At 48.5% G+C, this 16,918-nt stretch overlaps 1 protein-coding gene across 1 annotated transcript in view; it reads right to left on the minus strand.

Annotated features, from left to right (window-relative positions):
- Window positions 1-10,146, minus strand: part of ESRRB (estrogen related receptor beta) — a 167,669-nt gene extending 157,523 nt beyond the window's left edge. Inside the window, exons 1-2 of the mRNA XM_037022847.2 lie at window positions 10,100-10,146; window positions 9,622-9,759 (exon numbers count right to left, since the gene is read on the minus strand). Coding sequence (XP_036878742.1) covers window positions 9,622-9,623 — 2 coding nt within the window. The 5' untranslated portion in view covers window positions 9,624-9,759; window positions 10,100-10,146. The remainder of the gene's footprint in view (window positions 1-9,621; window positions 9,760-10,099) is intronic.
- Window positions 10,147-16,918: the final 6,772 nt, after the last annotated feature.

The raw sequence follows: 16,918 nt of genomic DNA on the forward strand, positions 1-16,918 counted from the left end.
CTGGAAGCTAATCTAAGGCTTGCTCAATATACTGCCATAAAAATCAGTTTTATTTCCATAAAGTTTTGTAGCCTCATTACAATGTCCAACTACATCAGTAGAGTGTCATATTTCAAGGTAATAGTTTTGATACTTTTAACAAATAGATTGCACAGCTTTCATTGAAATGCATCCACTTGCCTCCCCTCTGCCCCACCCCCAACCTTTGATGATTCGAGAGTTCATCCCCAAAAATAAATGGGAAAAGAAAGCAAGACAGGAGCCTGCAGAAGCCAAAGCTAACATCACATTTGGCAGATGGGCATAGACAATACAAAAGCCCATACCCCTTCTCTCTGGAAACTGGTGTTTCTCATTCCCATGCATGTCTATGTCTGATCCCTAGGTGACACATGGCATCTTTGCGTGTTTTAAAACTTTAAGTAAATACTACAGTCCTGTCTCTAGAATTTTTCTAAATACCCTTCCCTTATCAATGCTAGTGACTGCCCAAATCCACTAAGACTGCTCACTGATTAGCGGTTTGTTCTGCTGCAAAATTTCTGTCACTAAAGGCAGAGATCTGCGTGAAGAATTCTGCATGAGCAAGAGGCCACCACCATATTTCTGTTGCCCAAGAGCAAAGCCTGAACTTGCAGGTACTAATATCTGTTGTGTGATCTTTCCCCCGGGCTAAAAGTGGTGCTTGGTTCACACTGGTGTCCAAAGGAGCCAGCAGATGGGCATCTGAAGGCAGAATTAACTCGACTCATTACAGGAGGGTGTTCTCAGCTGAGTGCCCTAGAGGAAATAGTAATTACAGGTTCCTTAAGATTACTCTCAGCCTGAGATGAGGAAAGAAGAGAGTCATGGATGGCTGACCACAATACCCTTAACGAACGTGCACACATGTGCACAAACACACAGGCTGGTCACAAGTCTAGATTCAGAACTTTCCTCTGAGACTGTGATGTCAGTTCTACAAGTCCCTTGAACTACACTAATCAGGGCCCCTTGGAGACATCAGAAATCACCCTTCCTATTCCCATTCTTCTTTCCTTGCTAAGTACTCCCTAGAGAGGCATCATCAACTATATGGAAAACAAGCAAGCCCTGCTTGAGGAGGAATCGGTCCTATGCAGGAAATATACTCCAGGGAGTCCACGGCCTGGAGGATCCACAGGACAGCCCACCTAAACCAATTCCAGCTTTCACACCTGGACTTGCCCAGCCATCCCACCTAGGCTACAGGGAGCAGATTTCCATGAGGGGCGAAAGGCTCGGCCAGATCACCCCCAACCCCACGCAGGCACTGGGAGGACACTAACTCAGGTACAGGATACCGACATGCAGGGAATCGTGGAGGGCCAGGGTATGTCTTTAAAGCCACCCCTACAACAGCACCTTCTGCTATATTTGTAAGCAGTCCAAGAGAACTTTGGTAGACCTCTAAGGTCTTTGAAAGTTTCCTTCCTCTTGGTCTTTTTTGCATGGAGCCCTAGAAAATGATTACGACAGCAAAAATGGCATCATCGCCATCAACAATTAGACAGGTTATTATCTAGCAGGCACTGTTCAAGGGCCTCTATGTAGGTCTCCTTAAATCTTTACAACAACTCCATGAGGGGGGTGCTCTTATCACGTGCATTATATAAATGAGGAAATTGAGTGTGGATGGAGAGGCTGGAAAATTTGCCCAAGGTCACAGCTAGTACAAGGTAGACGTGGGTCCAGCAGTGTGGCTCTAGAGCCTGGTTAGTCACCGCCCAAACCAGTTCAAGCAGGGGAATAAGTTAGTCTCAAACTGGTAAGCTCTTCCCTATTCAAAGGAATGTTTTCCCTTGGATTCTTATATTCACTTCATGCCGGTCTTGTGAGGCACTCTGCGCAGGGGGAAGAAATGAAGGTAGGAAGAAGTTAGGGACAGGCGGAGGACCCCTTGTGCTTGCCTCTCTTCCAAACCCCAGCTGTGCCCCTCTCGTCAGAGGCCCCCGGGGGGCTTTGAGCAGGTGCTCTGGCACTGGGCTTCCCCAGGCGTGGAGGTGCCTAGATGCAACTTATGGGGTGGAAGATGGTGAGGGGAGTGTTAGGACTACAGAGGGATGAAGCTGTGGCCTCTACAAATTAAAAACAAAATTTTAAATGCAGAGTGTATGGATTCGTTTTTGAACAAGCAGGCCTGATCAGTTTTCCACTCACTGCCCTGAGGTACTTAGAGATAGGGAGCATGAGGAGAGAGGTCACACAGGCAAAATGATAGATAAGAGGGACTGACTGAGAATGGTAAGGACAAAGCCGAAGAAAAGCCACTTGGGGGCCCAAGGCCTTGGAGGAAAGGGACACCGCCTGGCTGACCCTGGTATTGGTTATGTTTAGAGCATAATGTGCTAGGTCCATCATGAACAATAGTTCTAAAAGATAAACGTTTAGAGCTGGAGGGTTTAAGAGACCACCTCCAGTCCATCAGTTTAGGATCAGGGAACCCAGGCTCTGAGAGCATGCACAGCTTATTTATCACTGATCTGGAGGCGGAACTGGGCGGGATCCACCTGTCCCTGCCCCCCCCCTGGGGCTGCCCAGCCCCTCTGTCCACCAGCGCCACAGATGGAAGCAGCCCTCAACATTCAGCCTCCTTCCAGTTGATGGTTTTACCTTTCTACTTCAAAATAATTGAAGATTCACAGAGAGTCACAAAGAGAATTTCCAGGAAGGCCTGGTATACCCTCCCTCCTGCCTATCCCCAGCTGACACGTCCCTGTACAAAGCCCGAGTATTACCAGCCACGCCTGGGGTGACAGGCCTCTTACTGAGACTGACTTAGGAGGAAACAATCTATGATGCTTTTTTCTCAGCTCTTATCCTACCCCCTCACTACCATGAACACTAACACACAACACACACACACATACACACAACCTAATCAGCAATAAATTCACTCTTGAATATTGCTAGGAAAATCACTAAGCCAAGCTAATCAATTGTGTCAGCCAGCCACCAGTCCCCAAGAGATGCCTCGACTTTTCATTGCTATCATTTAACCCTCAGCAGCCTAAGGTTTCATCCCCAGTCTTCCAAAAGGGAGTAGAAATACTGTTCTGGGAAGAATCCAGTACCAAAGATGATATTCATTTCTTGCCACCTTTCAAAAGCCTTGCACGTGCTGTTGGAAGTAGACACTCTGGAACACTTCAGAAGGAAGGTCTCCCTCTTATATATACCACCCAGGACTGGGTGGTTAAAGCAGGAGGAAAGCAAGGTCCCTGCTGAGTGTGAACAGCCAGAGGAGGCCTGGAAAGGGGAGAGGGAGGGCATCCCAAGGGAGGGAAACAGTCACAGGAAGATACCAGTTTCCCAGTTAAATCTGTCATCTACTTAGGGAAGCTTCTTTATGGGACAGAATAAAAGTCCTAGGAAGATTTGTGCACATCTAAATAAAAGACATACTTTTTTTTTCTAGACAGATGAACATGAAAACAGGAAGGACTTAGAGAGGGAAAGGGCGGGGGCAAGGACCACGATCAACGGGTCACCAGCTAATGTAGTGAGGGCAGCTGGACATTCACGATTTCAAATTACTCCTCCCACGATTAAGGGATCAGAGGTGTCCCCTCGGGAGAAGAGACTGTGCAATTCACTTTGCATGAATTTACTGAACACATACTATGTGCCAGGCACCACACTAGACCCAGGGCACTTCACAGGTGAACAGTAAGGAGGCCAAAAGGGGGGCAGTGACAATTCAAGTGTTAGTTGTGGTTCCTCTGAGTCTAGGAGGGAGAGCAGAGAGGAGGGAGTGAGAAGAATATGGGCCCTTCGTAAGTTTGGGGGGCACTGTGAATCACATCTCCAATCTCCCAATCTCATTTCAGTCAGGAAATAAAAGGCTTATCAGTAGAGAAAGGAAGAGAGGAGAGCTCATTACCTGCAGGATGGAGAGTCCCTACATAGAGACACACAGGAGTGTCAAAGCCCTCAGGACCTGGGCATCCCATGACAGGCCACCTCATCGGGAACACCGGTGAGGCCACTGGGCTCTCAGTGTCATCTGTCAAGCGGTCATGTTGAGAGAGAGGAGGACACGGCAGACATCTGCTGCTCTGAAAATGGCCCCGTTGGCTTCACAGCTAGAACTGGCCGAACTGCCCTCTGGGAAAGTAGGGTGAAGGGTGCAGGAGTGACCCGGAGACCCAAGAACAAAACCGCTCGTTAGAATGCGAGCTTGGACCAAGAGGGCTGGCAAAGCCTTTTCTACAGAGCCGAAGAATCAGGCCTTCCATCCCTGAACTCGGTCTGGTGTGCAGAGCCTGGCACCCATCCTCTGCTCTCCCGCAGAGGTTCACAGCCTCAGTTCCTTTCAGGTTGGAGGGTTTCCTGATATGCCTTGATCTCTGGTTTTCTAATGGAATAGCTTGTTGAAGGATGAAGCTGGAAATCTTGCTGACACAGGACTTGGTCACAAACATTTAGGAAAATAGCCTGTTAGAGATTGAATGTGTTCCCCCAAAATTCATCTGATGAAGCCTAACCTCCAACACGATGGTATTAGGAGGTGGGGCTTTGCAGGGGTGAGGAGATTTAGATGAGAACATGGAGATGGGGTCCCCCTGATGGGACCAGTGTCCCTGGAAGAGGAGGAGGAGCCCAGAGCTCTTGCTTTCCCTTCCATGTGAAGACACCAGGCAGAGGGTCATCGCCAGAACCCAGCCATTCTGGCACCCTGATCTGGGACTTGCAGAATCCAGAACTGTGAGAATACTAAATGTCTGTTGCTCAAGCCCCGTGGCCTCTGGTATAATCAGCTGGAGCTGATGATGACGTAACTCCTCAGTATGTGGCCTAGAAGTCTGTCTTCAGTGCTGTGACACAACATGTGCAGAAATGACTGCTTGGTGCTGAGCAAATGAAGTGCTAGCATCTTGTATGCATTTCATTTTCCCGAGAACCCTGTAAGGCAGGTTCTATAATTATCTCCAGTTAGCAGATGGGAATATTGAGACATGAAGGGGTTAAATAGCTCAAGTCTTAGAGCTGAGAAAAGGTGGTGCCAGGGCTTGAACCCTGGCTGTGTGACTCAGAGTGCATGCTCTTAGCTGGGCTCCATGCCACCCGTGAGAGGCTCTCCTTAGGCCAAGAGGGCAGGAATGCCCAACAGTGAGCTGACCTTACAAAGGGGAATGAAACATGCTCCCTGTTCTGGTGAGTTGCGAGTCCAGTGAGGGAGACCCACAGAAACAATCACCCTTAAAGGACAAATGTAATAACGGGGTCTGGAGATCAGGTGGGGGCGTTAAGGAGATGCCAACATGAAGGCAGGTTTTACAGAAAAGCTGACGTAGACGTGTCCTAAATGCCACCTTGACGTGAGGAAGGGCAAATGCAAGAGGACTCGCAGGCCAATGAACATGAAGAACTAAGAGAAAGAACAGTGCCCAGGTCAGGGGACAAAAAGCCAGAGGTCCCCACAGAGAGAAAGTCAGCTGTCTGGAGCCTCCACTGACCTCATGGAGCAGGAAAAAGGGTGCAAGTGAAAGGACCAGAAACTGCTCACTTGGTTGGTGGCAGGATAAAAGACAAGTAAGTGTCCACAGAGCATTCAGAACTCTCCTGTCTCAGGAAGTCCTGCCCTTGCTTTCCAAGCTGGGAAAGGAAACTGCACACCAGGAGAGCCAGGCCCTGTGTAGGCAGCCAGATGGCTCTGACTTCCCCTCTTCTCTGCTGCGCCCCCGAGACCCAGGGGAGAGCCCAGCTGGGCCTGGAGAGAACTTAGACTCTGACCTCAGCTTTCCTTGTTGTTGCTCAGCCTTGGCCAAGCTGCTCCTTGCCTCCTATGGCTGGACATCGGGGGGCTCTCCACCTTTCTCCTGGCCATGCTGAACCAGATGGGCTTCGAGGTCCTCCCATGCAGAGAGCAGGGCAGGGGAACCAAGAGACCCAGGCCCATCATAGAGCAAAAGGGGAGAGAGGGGCCCGTGGAGGCCAGCTCTCAGCGTCCCAGGGGTCAGACTGGGGTGGGGGGGCAACCTCCCCACCAGCTCCACCAGGCAGCAGGGGGAACCCTCAGCTGCTGGTAAATTGAGCCATACTCCTGTCTCCAAGTTTTCACCCCTGGACTGGAGGGGGAGAATTGATTTGGGGAGTTGAAGGCACATTTCCCCTCTAGGCCCTTGGTGAACAGGGGATCCACATCTGCTAAGGGGGCCTTTTTCCTGAACACATCAGCTGACTGGCTTGAGAGCTTCTGCCACCATTTCCATTTTCACTTTGTGAGATGATTCCCCTCTCTCTTGCCTTCTTCCACTTTCCCGAAGTTGTACAGCAGCCTGAAAATGCTGATGGCTTAACTGGTTTAATTTTTTTCCCCAGCAGCCCTGAGGGGTTTTAACTCTTTCCTCCTGCAGAAGCCCTGCTTTTGGAGTTGAATGTTTAAACTCTCACTGGGAGACTCATAAATATTCGGAGTCACTCTCTCCCTCTCTGTTTGATTAGGAAATGAGCCTTTAACTCAATGTAATCCCCAAGCCATTAACAAAAAAGCCCTCAACAGCTCCACTATTAGAATTTCACTCTTAACCCGCTGAGGATTGAATTAGATTAACATAACTACCCACAATCTGAGTTTATTTTCTGTGCCAGATAGAAATGTGTTTTTCAGGGAAGGCGAGAAGAGGGAGGGAAGAGAGGAGGGAGACAGAGCAAGCTGAAGGATAATGAAATGTAAAAATAGAGATAAGAAAAAGATGGACAGATACACTGTAGAAATGAAGTGTTGGAGAGAAAGAGCTGTGTATGGTCTTTGGTGTAAAAATCCAGCCAGCTGCCATATTTTATTTACTGGGCATTTGGAGAGACCTCAGCTATGTAAAATTGTTTAAATTAGGAGAGTGCTTTCCAGGTATTTGTGATTCCTTCTTCCTCGAGATTGATGGTCCTGCACCTGAGCCTGCTGTATTCCAAAGCACCTGCTCATTGGCCCCACTGTCCCCAGTTAGAGAGGAGGTTGGGCTGGGTTTCCACACACTGGAGAGAGGGGGATGCATAAAACAACAGTGTGTGCACACAGGCAACTGCACGTTTACATCCAGAGAAATAAAACAGCAAGAATGGAATAGGTTAGACTTTGCAGACACGAAGTCACAGACAGCTCCGTGACCAATTGCATTTAAGAAATCAGTTTAGAAAAAAAAATGAGTTTGATGTGAGCTCCGTCCACATAAATTAATCGTTATTGAAGCAGAAACTAAGTAATCAGAGGCTGCCTTATGCAAATGCACTGTTTCCCCCAACTACGTCTCTAGACCTAAGCCCAAAAGGAAAAACCACAATCTGAACTTGAGGGTGAAAGCGAGGCCCTCCATCACACCACCAAACAAGCCCCCATTCCACCTAAAAGCACCCACAGATAGCCAAAGGAATGAGCAGTTCCAGCAAATATTCTTCTCTATCAACCATTAACGCTAATGATAACATAGGACTGGTTCAGAAATACAGGCATCCTTCCCACTGCATTTAATCATGGGCCAGCAGGCTCTGGTGTGCATCTTGAGGAGGGGAGAGAACAGTTTGCTCTTGGATTCAAAAGATTAAAAAACATGCCACACTTTTCTCTAAAAAGCCATTGTGATCTGAAAGTCCTCTGACAGAAGTTCAGTTTTGCAAACAGCTGACTGCTGCAATTTCTGAATGCGATGTCTCAATGCAAGTTCTCAGTCACTTGATTCACTCAGGCTTAATTAACAACAGCCCACCAAATCTCATTTAAGTATTATCATGGCAAACCTTAGTAGGATATGTTTATCAAAATAGAATCCTTGGATTAGAAAAAAAATGTTACATATAGATAATACACTCAACTCCTATTTAATTTTTTCTTGATTTCTTGGGCTTTATTTTCCATACTAGTTTTTTGGTTAGGTGGGGGGAATGTAGTTGATACACAACATTACACTGGTTTCAGAGGCACAACATAGTGATTTGATAATTAGTACATTATTAAATGCTCACCACAGTAAGTGTAGTTACCTCTTGCCAGACTAGGTTTTAAATACTGACATTTCCCCCCATTTTACACCCAACTCCTATTCTGAATTTCTCCACCAATCAATGTGGTCTTACTACCTGAACATGTAAATTCCAATTTTTATTCCTTCCTGATCCCCATTCTCCCCTGCTGAATAATAAATGAACGGACTAAAGACATTAGTAACCCATAGGAAAATACAGATGGAAATAAAGGACCAAGAGGCAGAAGTTAAAATTTCATAAAGGTCAAAACAAAAATGAGATCAAACTGCCTCTCTAAACATATGTGTGTGTCCATATTATTTAACTTTCACCCAGTTAGATTCATTGTTAAAACTATTTTGTTTTTTAATCAAAGCTACTCCAGACCTATCTGGTTTGTTTAGGGCTTTTAAGTTGTTGGAAAGATTATTTCTTTGTTGGGATATTGTCTTCCCAAACACATCAAGAAGTAGCCCTTAGCAATATCGCATATAGTGACCATGTGTTAGTAAGTAGAAAGCCAGGCATTATTAGATTCATTAAAAAATGAGGGACATTTTAAAAGTTGTATTTAATACACATTAAGTATCACTCATTCTTTTTCTCCAACATTTAGGGCTACTTTTCCTTTGTAAATAATACATAGCAGATTTCCCTAAGTGCAGGAGTTTTAGTTAATACTATGCATTATCCAGCAACTGAAGTCTCAGATCTTCACAGGAAGCTTGTAGCAAGTTGGCTGTGTGGACCACTGGACAATATCTAGGGAGTGCCATCTCTGGGAGCCACCGATGTGCTCACAAGAGCCTGCTCCCTGTTTGTCTGGAATAAGCCCAGCTTTGACAAGAATTGAGATATTACATCTCTTTCTTTGGGAAGGATGCAGTGATGCATCAACAACATGCCACACCAGGCCTGGACCTTTCAGAGACTCCTCCTCCCCCACCCTCCATCCAAATCCCCCTTTCAGGAAGAAGAAAACACACCAAATGAGTGAACCAACAAAGCCTTCAAGGCAAGGCAAATTGTCAGCTCTTGACAACTCAAAGCAAACTCATTCCATGGGGCAAAAATAAAAAAGTCATTTTTCTTTGAAGTCCTATAGGAAAAGCTGGTCACTGGGACTGTCATGACTCCCCCTTGAATCTGGAAGCTCCCAGCTAGAGCTCCAATCCATCACCACCTGTCTTGCGTGAACTGGGTCTTCCCTCTGTAACCTTCCCAGCTTACCCAACACTGGGGCTGCCAGCAAATAAAAGTTTTCACGCTGGGAGACATAACCACCCCGCTGAGCCGCTTGTAAACTTTCCCTTGCCCTTTTGATTTACTTACTTTTTCTCAGTGAAAACAAATAAAAATAAAAGGGAACTCAAAGATTCCAAAGGAGTTTGTGGAACCAGCCCACCTAGCCATTACCCGTCCCTCTGACCTTCCCACAGCAGTCTGCAGAAGGCAACATTTCCCTCTCGGCCACGCAGAGATGCTCTACAGTGCCGGAAACCAGGATAAAAGAGCAGGCGTGGGGAGGTATTTTTATCCATTAAAAAAAGGGAGCGAGAAAGAGAGAATGGGGGTGTGTAGCAAAAAAGGACAGCAAGGCACAGGGCAGTCTGGGGCAGAGAGAAGAAGTTGGTTACTCACATGCTCGGGCTGGCGGAGGGCAGGGGCTGGCGTGGGATGGTCTACCCCGCAGGTGTTTCCAGTTGCTCAGCTCCTCCGGCACCAGCTGACAGTCCCTTGTCTGTGTCTCTTTGTGACTAAGGACACAGTACTCCCAACCTATAAATAGATCCCGACTCTGTGATTGATATAACAGGCAGCTGACAAAAAAAAAAAAAATCCTATAACCATAACCAGGTCTTAAACAAAACAGCAAAAAGCTCTAACTTTCAACTCCATGGAGCCCTGAGCAGACTACACAGCCACTGATGGACACAGGGAGGGGGAAAGGAAAATATACAATAAATGGGAGAAGGCAGTGGGGGAGGACAACAAAAGGGGAAAGCGTGGAAGTTACTTCTCTAGTGGTGGAGCAGTCACTGGGGCCAGGGGAGAGTCGTGGAAAGCGGGTGGGCAGGGAGAGCAGGGGGAGGAGCCGCGGCCGAGGGCCCAGCCTGACCTGTGAAGGAGAGGCCCCTGGATCTGGATCCCGAGCCTGTGTCCCTGTCAGGGCTAGAGTCAGAGTCCTGACCTGGGAGCTGTCGTCAGTGTGAGCGCTTTCCACGAAAGTTTCCATACCAGCTGCCAGGAGGAAGGGAGGGAGCAGAAGCTTTCTGAGCTCAGGGGCCAGACAGGCTTCTTGGGGGGCCTGCAGAGGACTCCTGGAGGGAGCGAGGATGTACAGGTGAGGGACTGGGATGGAGTTGGGAGTCACCTGTGCCTGGTAGGCAGGCTCAGTGGGCCCAGTGACTGCACAAAATGGGTTTTAAAAGGCCAGGGGGTGACAAGCCCATCAGAAGAATTGCCCAAGGTTGAAAGGCCCTGGGGGTGTTGGTGTCTCCGCTTTTTTCTAGAAGGATTTCCAAAGAGACCAAATTGTTTGAAGAAAGTTTCTTCCTGGGGAAACGAGTCCCACTCATTGGGATACTGAAGGAACTTTGGGATACTAAGAAACCAAGTTACACAAAAGTTCTGCAAAGTTGGGGAAGCCTCCCTGGGAAAGCTGAGCCCTGGGGCAAAATTTCCAGAGGATGGAAGTGTCATGGAGAGATGGCAGAAGTTTGGGCTGTTCAACAATTAACCAGGAGACTGAGCACCCTGGGGACCCTCATCCTGCCGCGGGGAGCCCACCTGCTTCGACCACACAAGGGTCAGCCACCTCGCACTAGGTACTGGGCACACTGATTTAGGCAGAATTTCAGGGGAGATTCCCCCTCCTAGAGGGGTCATGAGACCAGCCCCTTGCTGGTGCAGTAAAGAATCAGTACTTTATAATCCTTGAAACTCCTTGATCCCCAAATTTTTAAATGAAGTTAAATTTCCTCTTCATGTTCGATCTAATCTTTTATGATCCAGGTTAACAGAAACTATGAGGATGGGGAAGTACCCAGGCTGCTCAAGTTAAACCCTATTCAATATGTAGACTGCCGCTGGAATGTAAACTCCACATGGGGGAGGACTATGTGTTTGCCTTATTCACCATTGCGTCCCCAAGTGCAGCCATGAGACCTGAAACTTCCCTGAGTATGAACTGACGAACTGAGTGAATAATGCATGATGCCTAAGATACCCCCCTGTTGAGTCACTTCTTGGGACTAAGACCCTCTTTGCAGAAATGTCTGTGTAATGAGAGTGTCCCTAGGATGGAAGGGAGTTGGGAGTGTGACTTCGGGCATGAATAGTCTGATGGTCCCATCATTTACCCCAAATTTCATCTGAGAACCATGGTGCTCTGGGTAGCAGGCTAGTGTGGCCACCAAGCACCTCTCTTTAATCAGGCCTGGCCACACATGGGATTCTCGCCGAGTTTCGTGGCTCCAAGAGCAGATAATCCTGCCAAGAGGCAGAGCTCTAGAGAAGTTCCTGTGAGGACTGGGGCTGTTGCCACTTCAGCACGCATTCAACCATGGACTCCTTTGTAGTGGGAAACTTTTCTTTTCTGATGCAAAGCAAGGACTTTCATTCATTATTGCCTCCTCCTTAAATTCTCCAGCTGTGACCACTTGGATTCTTGCTGACCCCTCCCTGATTTCTGGCAGGAATCACACTTGAGTCTTTCTGCGACCAATAGCCACTAGCAGTGTCTGGTCTGCAGTAACCCTCAGTGAATGGGTTGAGCTAAGCCACTCCTTCTGGAAGCCATCCTCCTAGGGATTGCTTAGAGAGATCACCCGCATCTCTTAGAGAGCCCTGTGGGACCTTGCATTTGGCTTTTTCCCTCTAGTTTGTGTTCTCAATCACTCCGACGTCTCAGTCTCATCTCTTCCAACTGAACTAACCCTTGGTGTTTCTCCCTGTAAGTGGCCCTGTGGGCTAACAGGGGGCCCACTGATAACTAGTGGGCAACCCTCTGATCACACAAGGTCCCCTTGAAATGCTGGTCATCATCTTGAGACCACAGGCCTTTGCTTCCAGGAGCTTCTCGGGCCAGGCCCCCTGGGCCACTCAGAGCAGAGGCACACACATAGATACACACCCCTGGCAGTTAAAACATGGAGGCTAGGCTGGGACTCCCAGGGTTGGAATCTTGCCCCTTCCGCTTACTACCGGTCAGGAAACTAGTGAAATCCCCTAAATTTCTCTGTGCTGTTTCCCTACCCACAATGTGGAAATTCTAAGGGTCTACCTCCTAAGACTGTCAGAGGACAAAATGACTCAATGCAAAGGGATGCTTACTATAGTGTCTAGTGCATGGAGAGTCCTTACTAAATGCTCCAAGTAGCATTTCCAGCCCCTGCACACACCCCTGCACTTACTCTGGAGGTGGCTTCTGCCCACCAGAGCCACATTATTCAAGCTGGCTTCAGTTCTTCCCCAAACACTAGACGTGAGCCTCCTGGCCTACAGATTGATGACTGGGAGTCCCCACTCTGTGCCAGCTGCTACACATGGGCCCCTCATCACTTCCTTGCCACAAACCTACAGGCAGGACTCTCGTTCCCTTGCGCTAGTTTGCTAGGGCGGCAGCCAAGTACCAAAACCTGAGTGGCTTCAAACAGCAGGAATGTATTGTCTCCCAGGTCTGGAAGCTAGGAGTCCAAGATCACGATGTTGGCAGGGTGGTGTCCAGCTGAGGGGATGAGGGAGAATCTGTCCCAGGCCTCCCTCCGAGCCTCTGGTGGTTTGCCGGGGAACTCTGGCATCCCTTGGTTTATAGATCTCTGCCTTAACCTTCACATGGGGTTCTCCCTATGTGTCTTTGTGTCCAAATTCCCTCCCTTCCTAAGGACGCAGTCGTTCTGAATTAGGGCCTCCCTAACGACTTCTTCTTACATTGATCATCTACAAAGACCTTGTTTTCAAGTAAGTTTACATTCATAGGTTGCAGGGGTTAGGACTCCAACATCAGCCTATAATATCCCCTGTTACAGGGGAAGCAACTGAAGGCTCAGGAGGCCTTGCATCTGTATGAGACAGCTGAGTGAGTGTCACCTTGGAAGAGATGGGGGCAGAGGAACACGAGGCCTTGACAGCCCCTCTCTGTGCTGTAGGGGTGCTGGCTCTTGCACTGGCTCAGTGCCATGGGACTCCATTTGGCTTGCTCCAGCATCATTAGTCCCAGCACATCAAGGTGACTTTACACTGTTTACAAGGGCCCCTGAAGGTACAGTCACCCCTGCCCCCACCAGCTTATCAAGTCATTTACGTTGCAGAGTTCCCTAACAGGACTGCTACCAGGAGGGTGAGCAGGGACCTGCAGCCCAGGAAGGGCCTGCATTCGTTTCCTCTGGGAGGAAAAAGCTATCTGCTTGGGAACAGACCGAAATACAACACACTGATGCAGCAAGGCTGTTAACCATCCTTCTGGGACATGGGAGACAGGGAACAGGTGGACACCAGCTCAGGTGGGGCTGGGGACACTGCCAGGGCTTCCCTCTGGAAGGTGCTCTACGGGGATTGGTGTGGGGATAACACAGTCAGAGGCTGGTGACATCTCGCACAGGAGGAGCAGTCAGACCCCATCCTAGGTGGTCAGGCCTGAAAGGCAGTGCTCCCACTGAAATAAATACTCTTTCTGCTCCCTCTCTAAACCACCCCCCACCCCCACCCCCGCCAACTCTTCCCCCAGGACACAAAACACCTCTTGACCAGGAACCCAGTTTGCCAGGGAACCACCAGCCCCAGCAATTTGACACATGCCTGCAACCCCCTCCGGGGATCCTATACTATTGTCTCAGGGGAAGGGGAGGTGTGGGAATGAGAATAACAGGGGACTTAAGGTGGGGCCGAGGCCTGATTTCTTCCATTCCTTTACCTCACGACATCCCAGCCTGCTGTCCACCTGCCTATACAACGTCCTATCAGCAAGCCGTAGCTGCCAGGTACATTCCTAGCTCTACTACCTTCCCTCTCCCTCTTACCTGATTTCTATTCACCCTTCAAGGACCAGTTCAAGTGTGTCATCCTACGTGAGTCCTGACTGCAGACCCCCCACCTCCACTCCATCTCATCCGAGCCCCTGCCACATCCCATTTCGCCTTGAGTGCCCGCGGCCTTCTCACATGCATTTACCCCGTGCTACCACAAGGCAATAATAACGGATGAAGACACCATGAACTGAGCGCCTACTGCGTGCTAGGGTCTGTGTAAAGCACCTGCTCTACATTGCCTTCTTTAATCCTTACAACTACCCTGACGGGCAAGGATTACTTTCCCCACTCATCATCCAGGAAGCTGGCAATTGGAGAGATGCAGTGACTTGCCTGAGTTGCACAATGGGGAAGAGGCAGAGTCAGGATTTGACCCACCGCTACCAGAACTGAAAGCCTGTGCTCCTAGGCACTGTTCAACCATCTCTGTGATGGCCCCCAACCCGCCTGGTTCCCTATGTTCCTCAGAATAAAATCCCAGTCTTCTGCCTGGCTCTGACCTATGTTTAATAATTCTGCTCTGGCCTGTATTCTTGGTCACATCTCTCGCCATGCCCTGCCATGTGGAGCTTTTTCCTGTACAGTATTGCTTTATCTTTCATACCTCTGCCCAGAATGCAGCATTTGTCCTTCAAAGCCCAGCTCCAATGTCACCTCCTCTGGAAGCCTCTCCCTGTTTCAGCCATTCCTTCCCTGTACACACACAGGTCTTGTGTGACACTCTGCTCTGGCACTTATCACACAGTATTATAAATATTTGTTCACCATCTGCCTGCAACCCTGGGATACAGCTCCTAGAAGATGAGGACTTGCTTTTTGCATATTTATATCATCTTCCATCCCACTATCAACCAATGCCTATCCTGGTCCTGACATTTACTAGGTGACCAATAAATGTTTATTGAATGAATGAATGAAAGCTAATGAATTAGAAACTATAAAGTAAAAGGTGAAGAGTGAGGTAAGAGATCAATACAGGCTGAGTGGGGAATGGTCCCCAGGGCCGCAGGCTGAGAAGGTTGTGCACTCCACAGTCCCAGGAGGCACTATCAGCGGTGGTCCATGGGAACTCCTTAGAATCATGCAGGGTATATGCAGCAGCTCCATAAAGAGAACAGACTCAAGAAGGCACAGCCCTCCCCAGACCTCGTCCCTTTACCTGGCTGGCTGGAAATTGGAAGGGGCTTTGGGTAAAGGGAACCTAGATGAGACTTAGAGGAGTTTGAGCAGATCTGGCAACATCCATGGTTGTCTATCCTGTCTTCCCCACTGCATTTCGTGGCTTGCTGGCCCATCACATAATGCACGGGCTGAAGATGCCACCTGCTTTCCCAGCCTCCCTTGAAGTTAGAGGTTGCCACATGTTCCAGTCAGACAATGAGACTTAAAGGGGAGTCTGTCAGGGGAGAAGGGACATGTGGGCAATATTTTCCTCCATGATGAGAGAGATAGGGAAAGAGCCGCAGAAACCATCTTGCAACTATGAAGAAAGAAGCTTGGGAGAGAAAAGTCAGCATGTGGAGGATGGCAGGGCACTAGGAGGAAGAAGGCAGGGAGGGGTCTTCAGTGGCATTGCTGACCTGCTGAGCCAAGACCAACTCTGGAAGCACATACTTCTTTCTATAGGAGGTGCTGTGTGCTTATATTGCTTAAATCACTCTTAGTTCTTTGTCATTACTTATACCCCAAAGCATTCTAATGGATGTATCAGGGAGTGTGGGTCATGCTAAATATGGCAGTGCAAGCTGGGACTAGCCATTTAATGTAAACTGGATGTAAAATAGTAGGAAAGCCCTGAGACCACAAAGGGTAAGAGTCTCTACATGCAAACACTGGTAGAATAATGTCAGTGGTGTGAACTCAATTTCCTATTTTCAGTTATTCCATTTCTCCCTGACTTAAGTATGAAGTTGGCACTGTCTCCCCTTAGCTGTAGTCCACCTCCCCTTCAAAAATCTGGTCAGTCGTTGGACTAGAAAAGAACCCTGCATATTTTGTAGCACTTTACAACATGATTTTCCACTAGTTAAGTCACAGGAGCCCCTGGACAGCTGGAACAGGGTGAGGAAACAACCAGGAGACAAGTGGCAGCAGTGAAGGCCCCCCTCTTTCTCCAAATCAGTTGAGCGGCACGAGTGTGTTTCCTAGAGGCTCCTTCTGCACCCGGGCACTTGTTAAGGCCCTGCTCTAAGCACCGTGTGTTAACTCATCTGCTCCTCATAGAGACCCTAGGAAGTGGAGATACCATTCTCAGCCCCATACAGGTGAGGAAACTGAGGCAGAGAGAGGTCCTGTAATATTCCCACCTTGAACAATATACAGCTGGGGGATGAACCAAGTGAGTCCCACTCCAGGCCTACGCTTCCCACCACAACCTTCTCACCCAGTGTTGTCTTTTCCTGGGATGAAAAGAAAGCTTGGTTCTAGTTTATTAATCTGTCTCCTCCCAGGAAGAACCATAGAGCTTTGGGAAGCACTAAGCAGCCCTCTGGCATGTCGGGCCTTTACGTAAGTGTTCGGCATCTCTCTGCCAGCTAACTCCAGGATCCAGACTGTTCTAACTGGGCTTCCCTCTCAGCACTGACAGCCACGGGGTAGGGGTGAGGGCTGGGGCCACATCACCACCATGAGGACTACATGAGGCTTACTTAATAAATAACCGGGAACTCCACAATCGTTCCCCATAGATTGCTTGGTATTCCTCTTCAGTAGATTCAGAGGTAATTAAATTACCACGCAACCAGCCTGCAAGTCTCAGGAAAAGACCTGAACTAAAGTAAAGCCTTACGAATTCAGACAAGTGGGGGGAGGGATGGGGGAAAGCCAGAAGGAACTGTGGCTTTCCTTTTAAAAGAAACATATTTTTTACATTCCCAGCACTTACAGTAAATCACACTAAACATTAATAG

The sequence above is a fragment of the Manis javanica genome, chromosome 8, assembly GCF_040802235.1.
Source record: "Manis javanica isolate MJ-LG chromosome 8, MJ_LKY, whole genome shotgun sequence".
In the NCBI taxonomy this organism is placed as follows: Eukaryota; Metazoa; Chordata; class Mammalia; order Pholidota; family Manidae; genus Manis; species Manis javanica.